Here is a 15,427-nt window from a genome sequence, read left to right as displayed (position 1 = left end):
GAAGAAAAGTCACAACCTAAATGTCCTTAAAGAGCTGAACATTTTGATATTTGAATGGTTTCTGTTGCTGAAAGTATGCAGAAGTAGTTTAAGATTGAAAAACATATGCAAGAATGCTTGTCAGCATTCACTTCAACAATCCCACTATAACATAATTTGTTTTTGCCCCTCTAAATGCTCCGTTCCCCATTTACCCCATGTCGCCTTTTGTCTACTTTACTGTAATTCCCACCATCATAACTCATGTGTGTACTTAAGTCTGTAACATTTGTTGTCAAACATGTAAGAAGAGCGTGATTTATTAAATGACCAAGAACAGAGCAAAACGGAAGTAAAGATTAAAAAGGGGTCAAGGGCGCCTCTTGGCCCGTCTACTCCCCCCTCTTCCTCTGTTTTGGGAGCCTAGAAATGGAGTTTCCAGATCTGCACAACTCAACAGAGGGATCCAAGTCTCCCTAAAATCCCGCAATGGCTCTGGCTCCCTGAACGCTCCTTAAAAACTAGAGTTTCCTCAAGAGTCCCTCAAACATAAAGACAAAAGGCTGAGATGGATATAATTCAATCAAACAGGACTGACAGTTTTTCCAGGTGTTCTGGGCATGTGTTTTCATGAGTTGTCCTCCGGGAGAAGCACAAAGTCAAGGACTCAGCACTGGAAATATTGAGCATTTATTTTTCATCAAGGATATAAAACAAAAGATGCTACTGAAATTGATACTGGAACTGCATAAATAATTTACAAAATTAAGATTAAAGCATAGACAAAATAAAAACTTGCCACAGAGAATACATACATAATACATTCATGATGTATGATTGCTGATATGATTACAGATAATCATGACCACTCAGTCAGACCACTGTAATCATCTGCGTTTGTTCATCAGCTTGTAATCCTGTCTCCATAACTCTTTAGTCCAACGACAGCGTAACATCTTGGTGACAGCAGGGGATCAAAGAGTTGCACCAGCGCAGAGAATGATTCCTCCTCCTGCTCAACACCAAGAAACACACCCATAAAAACAGTAAGACACAACGGAACTGAATAAAAAACACATGGATAAGAAAATCTCGCTTCTCCTCCCAGTTTGGCTTTGTGACCTCTGGCATCCTCTGCTGTATGATGTTCTCACTATTAAAAATGTCTCTATTGAATCCCCTGAGATGGAACATCTGTACAAATATTGTGTCAGGTGGACTCCTGTTCGTGTGTAGAACACGTTTGTCTTCCTTGATGCTTAGTTACAAGTAATATTTTATTAAGCCTTTAAACCTAGGCATTATTTTATCCATTTCTCTCCTTTATTTACTGGCTTTTCACTGTTTAGCTTGTGATAAATTGTCATTTTCAGAATAGGATGGGCCACTCAGGAATACCACCACTTTGAATGTGAGTTGTACTAAATATGTTTAAGGACATTTGTTATGAAAAAATAGTTGTATGCACTATAAAGCTTTTAAACATGCCATTATGTTAGCATAGCCGACGTTAGCTTGAGCTGGAAGTAGAAAAAACTATTGGAAACCGAGCATTCAGAGCAGTCTGAAGCTGGTGCTTTTTGCTCACAGGGATTACGTCTATATACCTCATTATTTGACACTTTGGCCACGTTTACTATGAACATCCGACATTGTAACATTATATATATAAATATAACTGAAAATAAGGAAAAGCATATAAGGTCCCCTTTAATGCTTAACATGCTTCAGCACACTTATCATCACATGGATCATATTCACATCCATCCATCACCTTCTCTTTTTTTTTTCCTCCTTCGCTCCTTCTCGAGGGAGAACTCTCAAAGCTGACCAGCGCTCCTGACATTATATAGTTTGATTACACGACCCTATTAAGGAAGTCCATCTGACATACAATCACACGTGTAATCAGCGCTTCAAAGCCTTTCAGCTCGTGCATATCTCATCACGATGACTCAGACCAAAAGATTAGCTTGTTTTGTTTGGCTGCAGGAGCACAGGACGTTAAATTACAGGCTGGCTTTGATTTAGCCGACACCTATATTACTGTCAATAGTCTGAATTTGAAAAAAAAAAAAGGTTTAAAGATTTCAGATGAGATTTCTTCATGCTTACTTTTGTCATCCGGGAAGCAGATTTCAAATCCCAATCAACAAGCTGTACAAGCAAATCATTAAGATGAGTCGAGTTGTAAAAAGAGAACAAGGCGACCCTGTGTGTCACACAGCTACTGGATAAAATCACTCAGCTTCCACTACACTAACTTCAGTGTTTGTACAGTTTAGTATTTGTCAGTATTAGTTTTATTTCAATACTTTTTGCATATTTCTCTTAAATTTCAATCTTTTGTGTCTTAATGTGTTTTTATTTCATTTAAAGATGTTGTAAGTTCCAGCCTTTTTTTAATTTTTTCTTAATGATAATATCTGTGACTTACATTTAAACCTCATGTCTCTTTAATATTACTGGTGTGTATACAGGTACCAGGCTGTGCCATACTTATGTAGATTTGCTCTGAAGCATCATGGGAGCAGAGATGCACCGACAAACTGAAACACATTCTGTTGCAAAAAATGATGAAGACACCTTGATGAGTGTCCTAACTGAAGTATCTCACCTGTTCTTTCAGGTAGCAAAGGCGATCAAGAAGAATCAACCCCTCAATGCAGGGAGCCAAGGTCACCTTCAACTACACAAAGAGGATGACATGGAAGAAGAAAGATTTATTTGACCTTTTCCGAGTATCTAGTGCACTTTCCTTATGAGTCGGCCCTTTTACTACACAGTAAAAAACCCACCATGACTAGTGTCTTCCCAGTAGCTGGCGGACGATCCTTAAAAACCATTTGACTGTTTTATGTCACGAAGGAAAATCGGTTATGTTGGTTGACACTACAATTAGTGGTGAAACCGAATGCTGGTTTTCTTCCCATTCTATATAATCACATCTGTATTACTTCCCTGCAGACTGCAGTGATCTCACTTAATGGTCTGCAATTTATTGGCATTATGCATCTCATTTTACAGGAATGAAAATGTTTTACACAAAGTTGAGTTTTAACAGGTCATTGCGGCTGTTGTGTAAAAGCACGAGGTAACGATCAAATGCGATGATGCCCTAAAGCGTAGGTGTTGCTCATTTTTAGGGTTTTCCACTTTTGAAACAAAACAGCAAGGACTCACCAGATTAAAGGCGTGCATCTCGGCCATTCGTGGCCTGTGTGTGTCGTGGTAATCCTGGATGTCGCAGTCAGAAAGCTAAAGAAAAAGAGACAGAGAAGGAGGGCGTTGGATATGAATACAGGGGAATAAAAGTGAGAGATGAAGGATGAAGAACTGAGGTGGGAGAAGGAAAAGAGCTTCATGGCTTTTCGAATTGTGAGCGACATAAAACAGACAGAAACACGTCATTCTTATTCCTGTAATTATCCTCGGCAACCATACTGAACTCCTCAACATCAGGTAGTGTATGTGACGGTGCCTGGCAACATCCTGAAGCAACAGGGCGAGCATTTCAAGCACCTGTGTAGTTTACTGACCTGACATAAATTTGAATAATTCCTAAATAAACACCATTTCCCCTCTCGCTCTGCCAAAACAATGAGCATTTCTCCCATGGTGCTGCCTTTTTTTTTCACTCTACTTTCCACAATTTGTTTCTGGGAGATGTTGTCAGATGACTTGGAATATTGTGGTCTTGACCTTCGATTCATCCAGATCCAGTCTGCGCAGAGCCCGACGAACATAGTCCACGAATGATTTACTCTTGGAGTAGACGTTCCCCACTCGCTTTTCACTGTGGAACAAACACACATGCACAAATGACGCTTAACTACACCCTGAACGTCTCATTTCTAGCCAATGAAGTAAACAACATTTGCTCCTTTAGTCTCTGTTTGTCCTCTTTTTTTTTAATCATGCCTTAGCGACCAGAATCAAACTGTTAAACACTTCTAAAGGACCAAACAGAGATGAATAGGCGCTGCTTGGAGGAAAAAAACTAATGGATATTCTATCATGATCTGATGTTGGTCATTAAACTGAAGGTCACAGAGCACTGGGGACCAGAAAATGCTCAGTGTCTTATGAGAATCTTTGTCTGTACCGACAACATTTGATAAGGGCTATTTGTTATCTCCAGTATTTACTTCGAGAATGAAGTTTAGTCAGACTGAATGATTTGTCACCAAAGATCTGCAATGAATTATGCTAAAAATTTAGTTCTTAGTCATTTCTGCGGAACAACAACAGCAAATGACTTCAGCAGAACTTAAGGTTTTATGAGTGTATACCAGCAGGTTTCAACTTGTGAGAGCAAGTAGTTACTCATGTTTGCAAAGCACTGCATAGCAAAGTGAACCAAGGCCAAACAAACAGTCTAACTGATGTTCACATATTCTGTCTTTTCCATCTTCATGTTCTTAACTGGTTATATATGAGCAGGAAAGGTTCATTTCTATAAAGAACAAAAACAGGTGCATCAGGGCTGAAGCCAACTATTATTTTCATTATTGATGATATATGTTTGATTTATAAAATATTAGGAAATTAACAAAAAAAAAAACGACAGCAGGATAAAGCTTCCCAAACGGGTCAGTGACAACACAAGGAGCTGTTATATGCAGAGAAGTGAGAAAATTTAACATGCTAAATTTATGCAGGGAGGGAGGGATGCTACATGAGGAAGAATGCATTTGTATTTGTGCACATATTTAACATTTTTTGCATGCACCGGCTCTCCCTCCCTTTTAATTTTGTATGAAATATCCGAAAATAGTGAAAAATACACCCCATAGTTTCATAGAACCCAATGTGATGTCTACAAATCGCCTGTTCTGTCCGAACCCAAAGTCCATCACCCAAAGATATCCCATTTACGAGTCATATCAAAAACAGAGAAATAGCTAATGTGCATATTTTGCCAAAATTGATTATCAAAATTGATCTTGATTAAAGATCATTGTCTCCTGCTGACTACATCTGACTGCTCTGTGCAAGTCTTGGTTCATTTGTAGCCAAAATAAACCAGAAACAAAAACTTTACTTTTCTGGTTCATAAAGAAAACAAGCTGAGAATAGAAGACACTTATTACTGTATGTGGACACTGTGAAATAACCTTTTATTTAATGCACTATAATAGAAGAAAAAAAAACATATTCCAGGTGCTGGGAACTGGGTGTAATTTCACATGATGACATGAGTTACCTCTTAAAGGAGCTGTAGTGGTCCCTCAGAATAACATGAAGGACTGCTCGGTAGAACAGAGACTCCATCTGAATCTGTGAAAAACGAACAGATATAGGTATTAGATTCAACATTATGCGGTTTATTTTTCACTTTCAAAAAAAAAAAAAAAAGTTTGATTCATCCAGCGTGTGCACAAATGGGTGATGAATATTTCTGACACTTTCCAAGCCTGATGCAAGACTAGCAGGCAATCAAGTCTGTTTTTGGATTCAGACCCCAGTTTCCAACAAGTCATCAATCTTGCCGTGATTGCATTAATATTTATAAACATTCCATATTAATGGCTGGCGGTATCGTGTGTCAGCTTTTGGCCCGGAGCTCCGAGCTCCACATTTCAAGTAAATACACTGTAGTCAATCACAGACTTAAAACAATAGCAGAATTAAAGTGCTGATTGTTTGAATGCATGAAGGAGATCTACGGTGAAGATAATAGACCCTTGTGTGACTGTGAACATCCATATTTGATTTGTTTTGATGGGTGTGAAGTACTCGTTGTTAACAGAAAGACATTTAACTCCTATTCTTGTACAATGATGACTATTAATTTACAATTAGTATGCATGCTTTACTTACCCCTTGGCCTAGCGAAACTCTCTCCAATGCCTGTTTTTAGAGAGACAGCAAAGAGTTGAGTATAGAAAAAAAAACTGAGCCGTAGCTGTAGTCACAAAGGTGAAAACTACTCCTGACAACTTCATTAAAAAACTCATTAACTCTACTTCATCCAGATGTCTTGCTTGTAACCTACAGTAAATAAAAGGACAGCTTCCTATGAATTCATTATAGGGGCTTTTGTTACAGAGCCATCCCTGACAGCAGCCATTATGCCGTCAGGAGCTCATGTTTATGTAAAAAAAAGACTTTGTTGTGCCCTTTTTTTTTTTTAGTTTAAACTCACCAAACATGCTGACATCCTGGCGTTTCTGCCGCAGAACCAGGAGAGGTCGTGAAGGTACTGACTGAGAGGGAAACCGCACACACCGCGCAAACACTCTGCGGGGGGAACACACGGAGATCGACGGGTTAATTATTAAAGGCTTTTTTTAAACAATTGCAATCAGTGGATATGAATTTTGATTACTAGGAAACTTTCAGTTAGCAGGAGTAGGAAACGTTTTCATTTTGATATATAGAGACAGACAATTCAACCCTCTTCTTTTCACTGTGACTGTCTCATAGCCTTTATTGACCAAATAGTTCCAGGTATGAGGAGAAAAAGGTACTTAGGTACTAAACATGAACTAAAAGCGCCCTTTCCTCTCCCTATTTGCATTTCTATTGCATCTGATCCATGAAAATTAGCCTAATTAGTCCAATAACAGATTGAAAAATGGTGGCAGGGATTGAAACGTAACTTTCACACATGAGGAAACTACAGAATCATCCTGTTTTATGTCTTTACTGTAGTGTGACTGCAAAGTTCTAGTAGCAATAGTGATGAACGAAAAGCAGACTGAAAACCCCAGAATGCCTCTTTCCAAACAGAAGATCTGGCAAATGTTGGTTATTGTTCCTACTTTAGTCCACGATTAAAAAATCAGCAGGTTTTGACTCACTTTGTTGTCTCATTGCTTCTCCCTCTATCGACTACATCTCCCTCTCTCTAGTTTGCTCGTGCTCTCAGCTCGTTTACACTCTCTTTCCGTTGATCTTGCTGTTTTTTGAAAACATAACTTTGTTTATAATGTTAATGAACATTACCCTCATCCTAATCGTATTACTAGCAGTGCCCAGTACTTTCTTGTTTTATGAAGCAGCACATAACCTGCAGCAGTTGTGGTTTCAGCCCTTTTTCTGCCCCTGAAGCAGAGACTTTCTTGGCATCTCTATCATACAGGAACTAAATTTAGTCCCTAGTGTCTCCGGTAAAATATACAGGTAAAGTTTCTGAGTTCCTCAAAAGGTTCTTGGTCCCTTGCAAAAGTTTTTGCGGTGGAAACACCCAATTAGCACCCAATTATCTAAACTGGACCCTCATGATTCTTTACTTGCTGTTTGGCTTTCATTCACTCTTTAAAATCTAGAAATGTGGATTTTAGGAAATCTGATTGTTGTTGTGAGGAAAAACAGCAATAAACACCAAACATATGCAGCCGTAGCAGACCTAGGCACGCACGCACACACACGTGCACACACAAATTCCCAATGGGAGGTGCAGAGTGTGACTACTTGACAGTCTGCCATCCTTTTCATGTCGTTTCTACAAAGGGTCAGTGACTGAGGCCAAGGCGCAAGTGAATCCAGAGGGATGCAGTCAAAGGAAGCACTAATAACGTGCAGCTGGGGCCCGTCGGGCTCTCGCAAACTGCTCTGGACACGCTAAAACACGTTAGCAATCAGGTTAGCTTCCCTTCTGCTCGGCGCACGCCTTGCTGACACGGGCCCTCGGAGGCAATTGAGGTGGACAAGCCTTTCCTCCGTCTGAAGGGTAGATTACAGTGTGTACACAGAGCTGTTTATAGTAGCTAGCCTCATGTGAGCCACTGAGTCCACATCTGAAGTGCCCATGAACATGCACTGCCATTGAGAAAGACAAATATTTCTGACTGGCCACGTACACTTGCAAATATTTTGTGAGGAGACACACTGGCTCCAGACCTTTTTAGACGCTTTTATGTACTCATCTCTGAGCAGTTGTTGTTTTTGTGAGTATGAGACTGGATTCCTGAAACCACATAAGGTGCGAGAAATGAATGACGCATTTACAGTATTGCTTAATTCCTAAATGGGCAGATCACATCAATGTATAACTGCCCTTTAGAATTAAGCTTTTCAACTCTTTAGTGGTTTAGCTCCCTTTTAGGGTGAGGTAGGCCACCACAGGAGCTGGCCTGCATCCCAGACTGCACTGTAAGGCCAACAGAGTGTGTGTGTGTGTGTGTGTGTGTGAGTGAATGCCTTTGTTCACTTCTTTAAAAGATGGAGTTGGAGTTGGAAAGACGAGTACGGAAAGGAGTGCTGGTATGACCGGCGTGTTTTCAATCAGCTGTCATATCATTTTCCACTCTTGGCTGAAGCTTCGACGGGTCCCGAAGATGCGAGGGGTCGCGGGTCACGCTATTAACGAGAGATGATGCAATATTGAGCGCATACTGACCGCAGCGAGGGATCTTTCTTATAGATACGTAGAGGGCTACAGACACAGCATGAGGACACATGTAGAAGATTTCATACCTCATAAAAGTGAGGAGTGAGGGAGTGAAATCACAGATGTATCAAACTGGGATGATATCACTCAAATCTTGCCTTTTTGGAGCCCGAATTAACCGTCAAGGTGAAGCAGTGGTAGCATACAATCTCCTCTCCTCAGTGTGGCAGTCCAGGCTGACTAAATAACAGGGAAGTCCTGCTGAACCAGCATGATATACTACACACAAGTTGCAGAATCAATCATTTCCAATTGATTCCCTTCTAAATTAAAAGGTCAAAAAAAAAAATCTCATTTTCAGCGTCCTTAAACAGTCGTCCTAAATCCATAAATCCACTGTAATGGCTCTAACAGCGGGGTTAAGCTCAACTCAATCTCCAGAAGGTTAACTTGGCTAAATCTCATGGCGGAACATTTGACTTGTTTACTATAAAATTTGAATATGAGTGTTTATGTGGCTTTATGTGGGATGATAATATTTCATTTCAGATAGGATTAGAGTGATGAAGTGGACGCTGCAGGTGTCTGAGGTAGGATCAAGGACACAAAAATAGAAATGGAGTGAAAGACTGCCAGCTCCATGTACAACAGAAACCATATGTTCTCAAAAAAAAAAACCTAGAGTGTGTGTCTGAAGACTAGTACTGTCACGACTTTACAATACGCAGCCGCACCATGCTGAGAGACAGACACAAACACACTAATCTGTGGCTGGATGTAATCTGTATCTCCTAGTGTGTCACTGTCAGAGTGTCAGAGTGTGTGTGTGTGTGTGTGTGTGTGGTTACCCTGTCCGGCAGGGTCAAACTCTTCAGACAGCAGGTGATAGCAGCAGCCCACACTGCAGACTGCGGCCAGCTCCGACTTTGCCACAAACATCCTCAGGGTGCTGGGAGCCAGGTCGCCACATGTGTGCAGGCCGACCATGACCGCATCCTGGAATTTTGAAGAAAGCATGCAGAGAAAACAGAGAACAGGACGGGGGAGGGGAGGGGAGGGGGGGGGAAGGGAGAAGTGGAGATCGATGGTAAAATTGATTGATGATGACGTGCTGCAGATTTGGCACCGCGAAAAAACATCCCGCGCTCGCTCCAGTAATGCAAACTCCAGCCGCCTTGACAGACTTGTAATTTCAGGAGCTGCTGTGGGAATCTTGCTTCGCTACTATTACGGCTGGCCTCCTATCTGCGCCGCCACTCTGACACACATTAAATCTATTTTCAACATCCACTGTTGGCTTTTTTTTTTTCTTTTTTTTTTTTTCTGCTTTGCATTTGCTCACCTCCAGCTCGTCGATGAGCTCTCGGAGCTCCGTTTCCGCAGTGACGTAAGATGTGAGGGGTGAAAACACGGCGCTGGCGCTGTTTTTTCTGTTCTGAGCTTTCCTCTCCAGGTTCTCCCTCTTCCTCTTCTCCCTCTCCTCAGCACTCAGTTGGCTGGGGGGAACTCTGGGAGACGTAGGCTGTATCACGTCCACTGATAGGGCGTTAAGGAAGAGCTCCTCCGTTTCTGGGTTTGGCTCTGAATGCCCTTCCACTGCAGGGTCGACATTGGATAAGCCGATTAACGCCGGAGGTTGCGCCCTCTCCTCCTCCTCTTGTGATACGATTTTTGCCCCGGCATCATATAAAACATCATCTTCTCCATTTAGTCCAGATTTTATTTCTATTAACTCCTCCTGAGGTGATTGTGTGGCCTCTCCCTGTGCTCTAACTGTCTTGTTGTGTTTCTGGTATACCCTGGAGAACTTCTTGAGCTTCCTGTTCCTCTCCTGGGCTCCATGGGTGTTGGTGCTGGAGGAGTCGATGCCGTAGACCCGAAGGCCGTGCTGCAGAGACAGGAAGGAGCTCAGATAGCCCTTTCCTGAGCCAATGTCTATCACCTGGGTAAAAAGAAGAAAGTTTTTGGGTTGTTTTTGCAGATCACAATCTTTTACAAGAACAAATTAAATTCAAAATCAGGTCAATAAGATTAAACTTCCTTCTTCTTGCCTGTTTGACTCCACAGCGCTTGGCCAGACAAGCCACCACCTCAGACATGGACTGGACTTCATGGGATTTCTTGGAATTCATAAATTCATCTGGCTCCAGCTCAGCACCTGGGTTAAACAAAACAAAGGTGCCCGCGTTTTTTAAAATGACAACATATTCACCATAGCTATGGTCATGTTTTGAGCTAAACATTCCTTGATTTGTTTCCTTCTCTCAGCATGAAACAACATGTTCAGACCGTCCATCCTTCCCTTACCTATCTCTGCTGGTGGATCACCAGAGTCAGATCCGTTTTGTCTGAGGGCCTGCAGTAGTTCAACCCTGCTCATACAGACTCCAAGGCCAGGGAGAGAGTGGGCCTTGGCCGCCTGCAACAGTTCATGGGTATCAACCAGCCGGTTTGAATCATTGCAAAACCCAAACGTAGTACTGGATTGCTCTGTTTAGGGAGACAGCCATAGAAATATTAGTCAAGATGCACAAAATTGCATTAGGCTTTTTGGGTATTGTAACAATTGTTTTTCTTTTTGGTAGAACGTTGTTAGTTCTGTGTATATAAAAGATACTAACTTTACACACTAATTTAGGTTTTGCAGAATTTAGATGCAAGAAATGAAACCATATAACAGAAAAAAACACAAAACAAAAACATGTTTTATTGCATACTCCTTGCGGTCTCAAGCCATGCAGATAGTTTTGGGTTTATTCCGACAAAGAGGGTGGATGCAATTTCGTTTGTGGTGCATTCAGTATTGAGACATTATATTTTAAAAATCTAACAGCAACATCTTTTCCCAGAAACAATGCCCCAGTTACATTTGGATAATCCAGAGACCTCGCTGCGAATGTGCTTTCTTTGGAACTACTCCCCACCAAAAATAGTGCTTATGAAAACTGTTGGCTTTGTGTTCTCCGCAAATAAGATCAAATCAAGAAAAGATATAAATCTCAAAAACCACAGCAAATACAGCCAAAAACTATCCATGTGGCTGGATACCCTAGAGAGATTTTTTTTTTTTATTATTATTATTGTAATTTTGGTGACCTCTAAAGTTTTCAAGCAACGCATTAAAAATATTTAACTATAAAAAGAAGTCCAAAGTGTCCATCCAGGGGCTTTTAACAACCTGGCAACCCAAAGCTTATTTGTAAAGCAATGACAAATGACTTATTAAACATTATAGAAGCCATAGTTACAACTTACAACCCCTTTATAAAGGATGCCCTATTACACAGCGGTACCCTCATGAGTACTCTAAACTTTCATATATTAAAGGCCACTGTCAGCTCCTGTAGACTAAACATGTTTACCTTTTCCTTTGACCTCTGGCTCCCTCTGCTGGTCACTACATGAACTAAAGGCTGACAGGACCTCCTCTGGTGACACGGCCATGAAGCGGTTCCACACGTCGTGAGTGTAAAACTCCACAGTGTGAGCGTTTGCGATGCTGATTGTTGCTGACAGAAACCACTTGACTTCATCTATCCGTCGCTGAATCTCTTTGAGGCTGTACGAGGAGGGTATCATGTTTAAAAAGCTTATCTGAGGCAGACCTGAGTGAATGCGGCATGGACAGAAGAAGTCCACTGCTGGTGTACACCTAGACATTAGCAGCTGAAAAAAACTCATCGATGGATTTTTATTTTTTAATATTTATTTATTATTTATTTTTTCTTATATATGTATTTTTTGGTCTATACATTTGTTTGACCTGTGACATAAGGACTGTTGAAGGACTTTTACAATGTTCCTTGGAGATAAATAAAGGACTTTAATTATTATAGTGTCAATTTGTTCATGTTCTCATTTCACATTTTTTATTGGACGTTTAAACATGCAAAGGCAGTGTAAAATGCATTCAAATGCCGTAAATGCTTTGATTGCAATATATTTTTTATTGTGTAAATATAAAAACAATAAAAGATTTTAATAGTTACATAAAATAAACCTAGAAAATAATTAGGCCCAATTAGTTGTTTATAAATGGCTTTTAATTAGAGTGTTTCTTTTTGTTTTATCATGTTTTATTCAATTATTTATTCTTAAGATTTGTATTCATCGTCTTTCTATTTCTTGATTGCATTGAATTTATTCTAATTTGTAATTGCACTGTGTATTTTCTGTTTTTATGCCTGTGAAGCACTTTGTTAACTTGTTTTTGAAAAGTGCTATCTAAATAAAAGTTATTTTATTTAAATAACCCTGTATTTCGCACACTGATTTTTTTAGGTTGTACCCAAGTGCTGCACTTTTAGACACTAGCAAGAATTTTTTTTAAAAAAAAAGAAAAAAAGGACTATAGCTCGTTAATAGATTTGATGTTCTGCACTCGATTTTTCGTGTCTGTCTGATATGCGCACACGTCATCTGTCCCGCGACGGTACTGAGAAACACGCAGCCTAAACCCGCATGAGAGTTGTAAACATTTCACTTTTCCACATTATAATTAAGTGAAATGGCACCAACAGACCAGAAAACGAAGAATAATAAGTTTACAGGGAAAAACGACAACTGGAAGAAATCGAAAAATATGGCTGCCGGTGTCAAAAAGAAAAGGAAATGGATTCCGGAGCACAAAGTTTTCGAGGGCAGCGTTAAAGAAGGTACGTTTTTGCTAAACACAGATAACAGCTACGGTGTTAAAGTAAAATTACAGTAATTTGATACTTGATGGGAGGTTTGTTGCACTTAGAGAGACAGACAGCCATCATGTACACATCTACAGTACATCATATTATTTCAAGTTAAACGTGATGCCAAACTCAACTAAAAAACCTCACAATTTAATCTCGAATTTCTACGTGACAAACATTAAAACTAGCTAAAACATTCTTAAGTTCTTTAATAGGTATATCTAAGTCTACTTGTAAATTCGGTATATAATCAACTTTATTTGAATGAAGAATAAATTATATGGTGTGCCAAATTGTCTCCACTCTCCAGGTCAAGGCTTTGCTTTTAAGAGGAAGCAGAGAGTCAAACATGAGTACAACAAGCTGCTACGGAAGGAGAGAAAGAAGAACCCTGAGTCCATGTCTCTGTATAAGGAGGAGTACCCAGAACACCTCAAACATCTGTACATGGCCGAGGCAGAGAAACTGAAGAACGAGGCCTGGACAAACCGAATGAACAGGAGTAAACTGAGAATGAAAGGGCAGGAGAAGGGAGAAGAAATACCTGAAAGTGATGCACCTGCACAACAGACTGAAGCTGCTGCTGATCCAGAGACAGAAGTTACTGGTGGATCAGAGCTGACAGATGCTGTTTCTGGGAACCCAGAGCCAACAACAACAGCGGCAGAGAAAGAAAGGTAAGAAATATTTTTCGATATGGAGATTAAAAGCATTTTTTTAAAAATACAGGAACAAGTATTTTCCAGCACATTTTTCTCACCTGCTCTGACCTGTTTTCCATGAATTTGTAAGTGCATATTACAATCTAAAACTATGATACAGTATTTTAGATACAGTATTAGTTTCATGAGAGTTGTGCAAGCTTATTTATTTCAGCTGACAGAAAGTCATATTTATCTCGTTGTTATTTATCATGTGTTAAATAGATGCTGATCATTGGTTTTGTGGGTAAAAACCTTGAAACTTTGAACAGTAAACTCTTACAGGAATCTTTCTATTTTTCTTATTTTAGTTTGATTACAATGCATTTACGTAATTCTCAGAGTCCTAAAGTCTCATAAGACCCCAGAGAAGTTTTCAACAACCTCAGAAATCCTTCGGTTAAAGTGGAAACATGAAGATTGTCTTAATTACAGATTGGGAAAGGTGTAGTAATTCTGCCTCTATAACGTTTCCTTCTAGTCTTCCAATGAGCAACCGCATGAGGAAAAAAATGCTGAAGAAGACGTCCTATCAGAAGACAAAAGAGGAATTTGAGAGCGCACAAGAAAAGCGGAAAAAGAAGAAGGAGGTAACATGTTCACTCTATCATTTAGAATTAATTATTACACTTGGAGAAGAATAAGAGCTTCTTCTTTGCTTTTATCAGAAATTGTATTTCATGTTATTTTGAAATCAAATTCCAGTCCTACATGCTGCTGACAAGTGGTTTTGCTTCTTTCTTTCTTTTTTTTTTGATTCCAGGACTACCTGAAGAACAAGCAGCAGAGAGAAGAAGCTATTGAAAAGTACAAACAGAAAAAGATGGAGACGTTTCAGATGCTGAGCAAAAAGACCAAAAAAGGACAGCCAAATCTAAACCTCCAGATGGAGTATTTGCTTCAGAAGATCCAGAGAACTGATAAATGACTCTTAAATCAGAGCTGATACTGGGGGAACCAATGGAGTGGAACTATATTTAACTACGCTATTAAAAAAAAATTGAGTGGCAATCAATGACCTGTTTGCCTCTGAGCTTGGAGTGAAAAGCTTGTGGTTGCTCATTTGTTCACTGATTTCACTCTGATAATGTGATTTTGCAGTATTTTGTTCCAGGCAAGTTAATGCTGTGTCCAATTTTAATGTCAGACCACAAGATGGCATCGTAAGATATGAAGAGATGAGGAAACATGTAAAACATTAGTCAGTTTTTTTATAAAAACCAATAAATGTATGATGAGATTCACGTGAGTGTTGTGTTAAAATGGGCAACAAACACTATTTGTCATCCAACAGAAAATAATTATTCAATAATCAATCAGTCAGTTATTTTGGTTTTTACTAACAACACTTAAAAATGACATAAAAAAATGCAATTTTTTGATCTAACTTTGATTATACTCGGCTGCAGGCAGCTACTTTTCATGCCTTTTGAATTCCCTGATAAAACTCCAGTTAATCACACTATTAACATTCAAGAAACTAGTGGTCACAAATCTGCTGTCGTCATAGTTGCAGACGTTGTAAACATGTTGCATACGTGTGGCTGGCATAAAGAGAGTTCACTGCTGCAAGTCCCCTCTCTCTCTATCACTGTGGGAGCGGCGTGTGGACGCAGGCTGAACCGCCTCAGGCCTCTTCCTCATGACATCACATGGTTTCAGAATGACTTCTCTAGCATTCATCTGTGAGGCAAGACTTCCTAAACACAGAGCGCGATCACTGC

General features: G+C 39.9%; 2 protein-coding genes across 2 annotated transcripts; one reads left to right on the top strand and one right to left on the bottom strand.

Moving 5' to 3' along the window:
• Positions 1-653: 653 nt before the first annotated feature.
• mettl25 (methyltransferase like 25) lies at positions 654-11,992 on the bottom strand. The gene is made up of 12 exons (XM_044343252.1): positions 11,680-11,992; positions 10,625-10,807; positions 10,369-10,475; positions 9,660-10,259; positions 9,166-9,313; positions 6,128-6,222; positions 5,803-5,832; positions 5,186-5,259; positions 3,682-3,775; positions 3,163-3,237; positions 2,597-2,668; positions 654-991 (listed from the first exon to the last, which is right to left on the bottom strand). The coding sequence occupies exons 1-12, from the start codon at positions 11,975-11,977 to the stop codon at positions 884-886; spliced, it is 1,884 nt and encodes a 627-aa protein (XP_044199187.1). The 5' UTR covers positions 11,978-11,992; the 3' UTR covers positions 654-883.
• Positions 11,993-12,708: 716 nt separating this feature from the next.
• Positions 12,709-14,947, top strand: ccdc59 (coiled-coil domain containing 59). The gene is made up of 4 exons (XM_044343254.1): positions 12,709-12,972; positions 13,313-13,679; positions 14,185-14,293; positions 14,467-14,947. Exons 1-4 carry the CDS (start codon positions 12,825-12,827, stop codon positions 14,629-14,631), a joined length of 789 nt encoding a protein of 262 aa, XP_044199189.1. The 5' UTR covers positions 12,709-12,824; the 3' UTR covers positions 14,632-14,947.
• The last annotated feature ends 480 nt before the right edge of the window (positions 14,948-15,427 follow it).

This window comes from Thunnus albacares, chromosome 23, assembly GCF_914725855.1.
Source record: "Thunnus albacares chromosome 23, fThuAlb1.1, whole genome shotgun sequence".
Taxonomy (NCBI): Eukaryota; Metazoa; Chordata; class Actinopteri; order Scombriformes; family Scombridae; genus Thunnus; species Thunnus albacares.
This window is presented reverse-complemented; position numbering and strand designations above follow the sequence as displayed.

Excerpts from the sequence above, each read along its gene's own strand:
- ccdc59 (XM_044343254.1), top strand. The coding sequence starts at position 12,825 with ATGGCACCAACAGACCAGAAAACGAAGAATAATAAGTTTACAGGGAAA. Across the intron at positions 12,973-13,312 it reads CGAGGGCAGCGTTAAAGAAG|GTCAAGGCTTTGCTTTTAAG; the intron begins GTACGTTTTTGC and ends TCCACTCTCCAG. Across the intron at positions 13,680-14,184 it reads ACAGCGGCAGAGAAAGAAAG|TCTTCCAATGAGCAACCGCA; the intron begins GTAAGAAATATT and ends GTTTCCTTCTAG.
- mettl25 (XM_044343252.1), bottom strand. The coding sequence starts at position 11,977 with ATGTCTAGGTGTACACCAGCAGTGGACTTCTTCTGTCCATGCCGCATT. Across the intron at positions 10,808-11,679 it reads GCCAGAGGTCAAAGGAAAAG|AGCAATCCAGTACTACGTTT; the intron begins GTAAACATGTTT and ends CTCCCTAAACAG. Across the intron at positions 6,223-9,165 it reads GTTTGACCCTGCCGGACAGG|AGTGTTTGCGCGGTGTGTGC; the intron begins GTAACCACACAC and ends TTCCCCCCGCAG.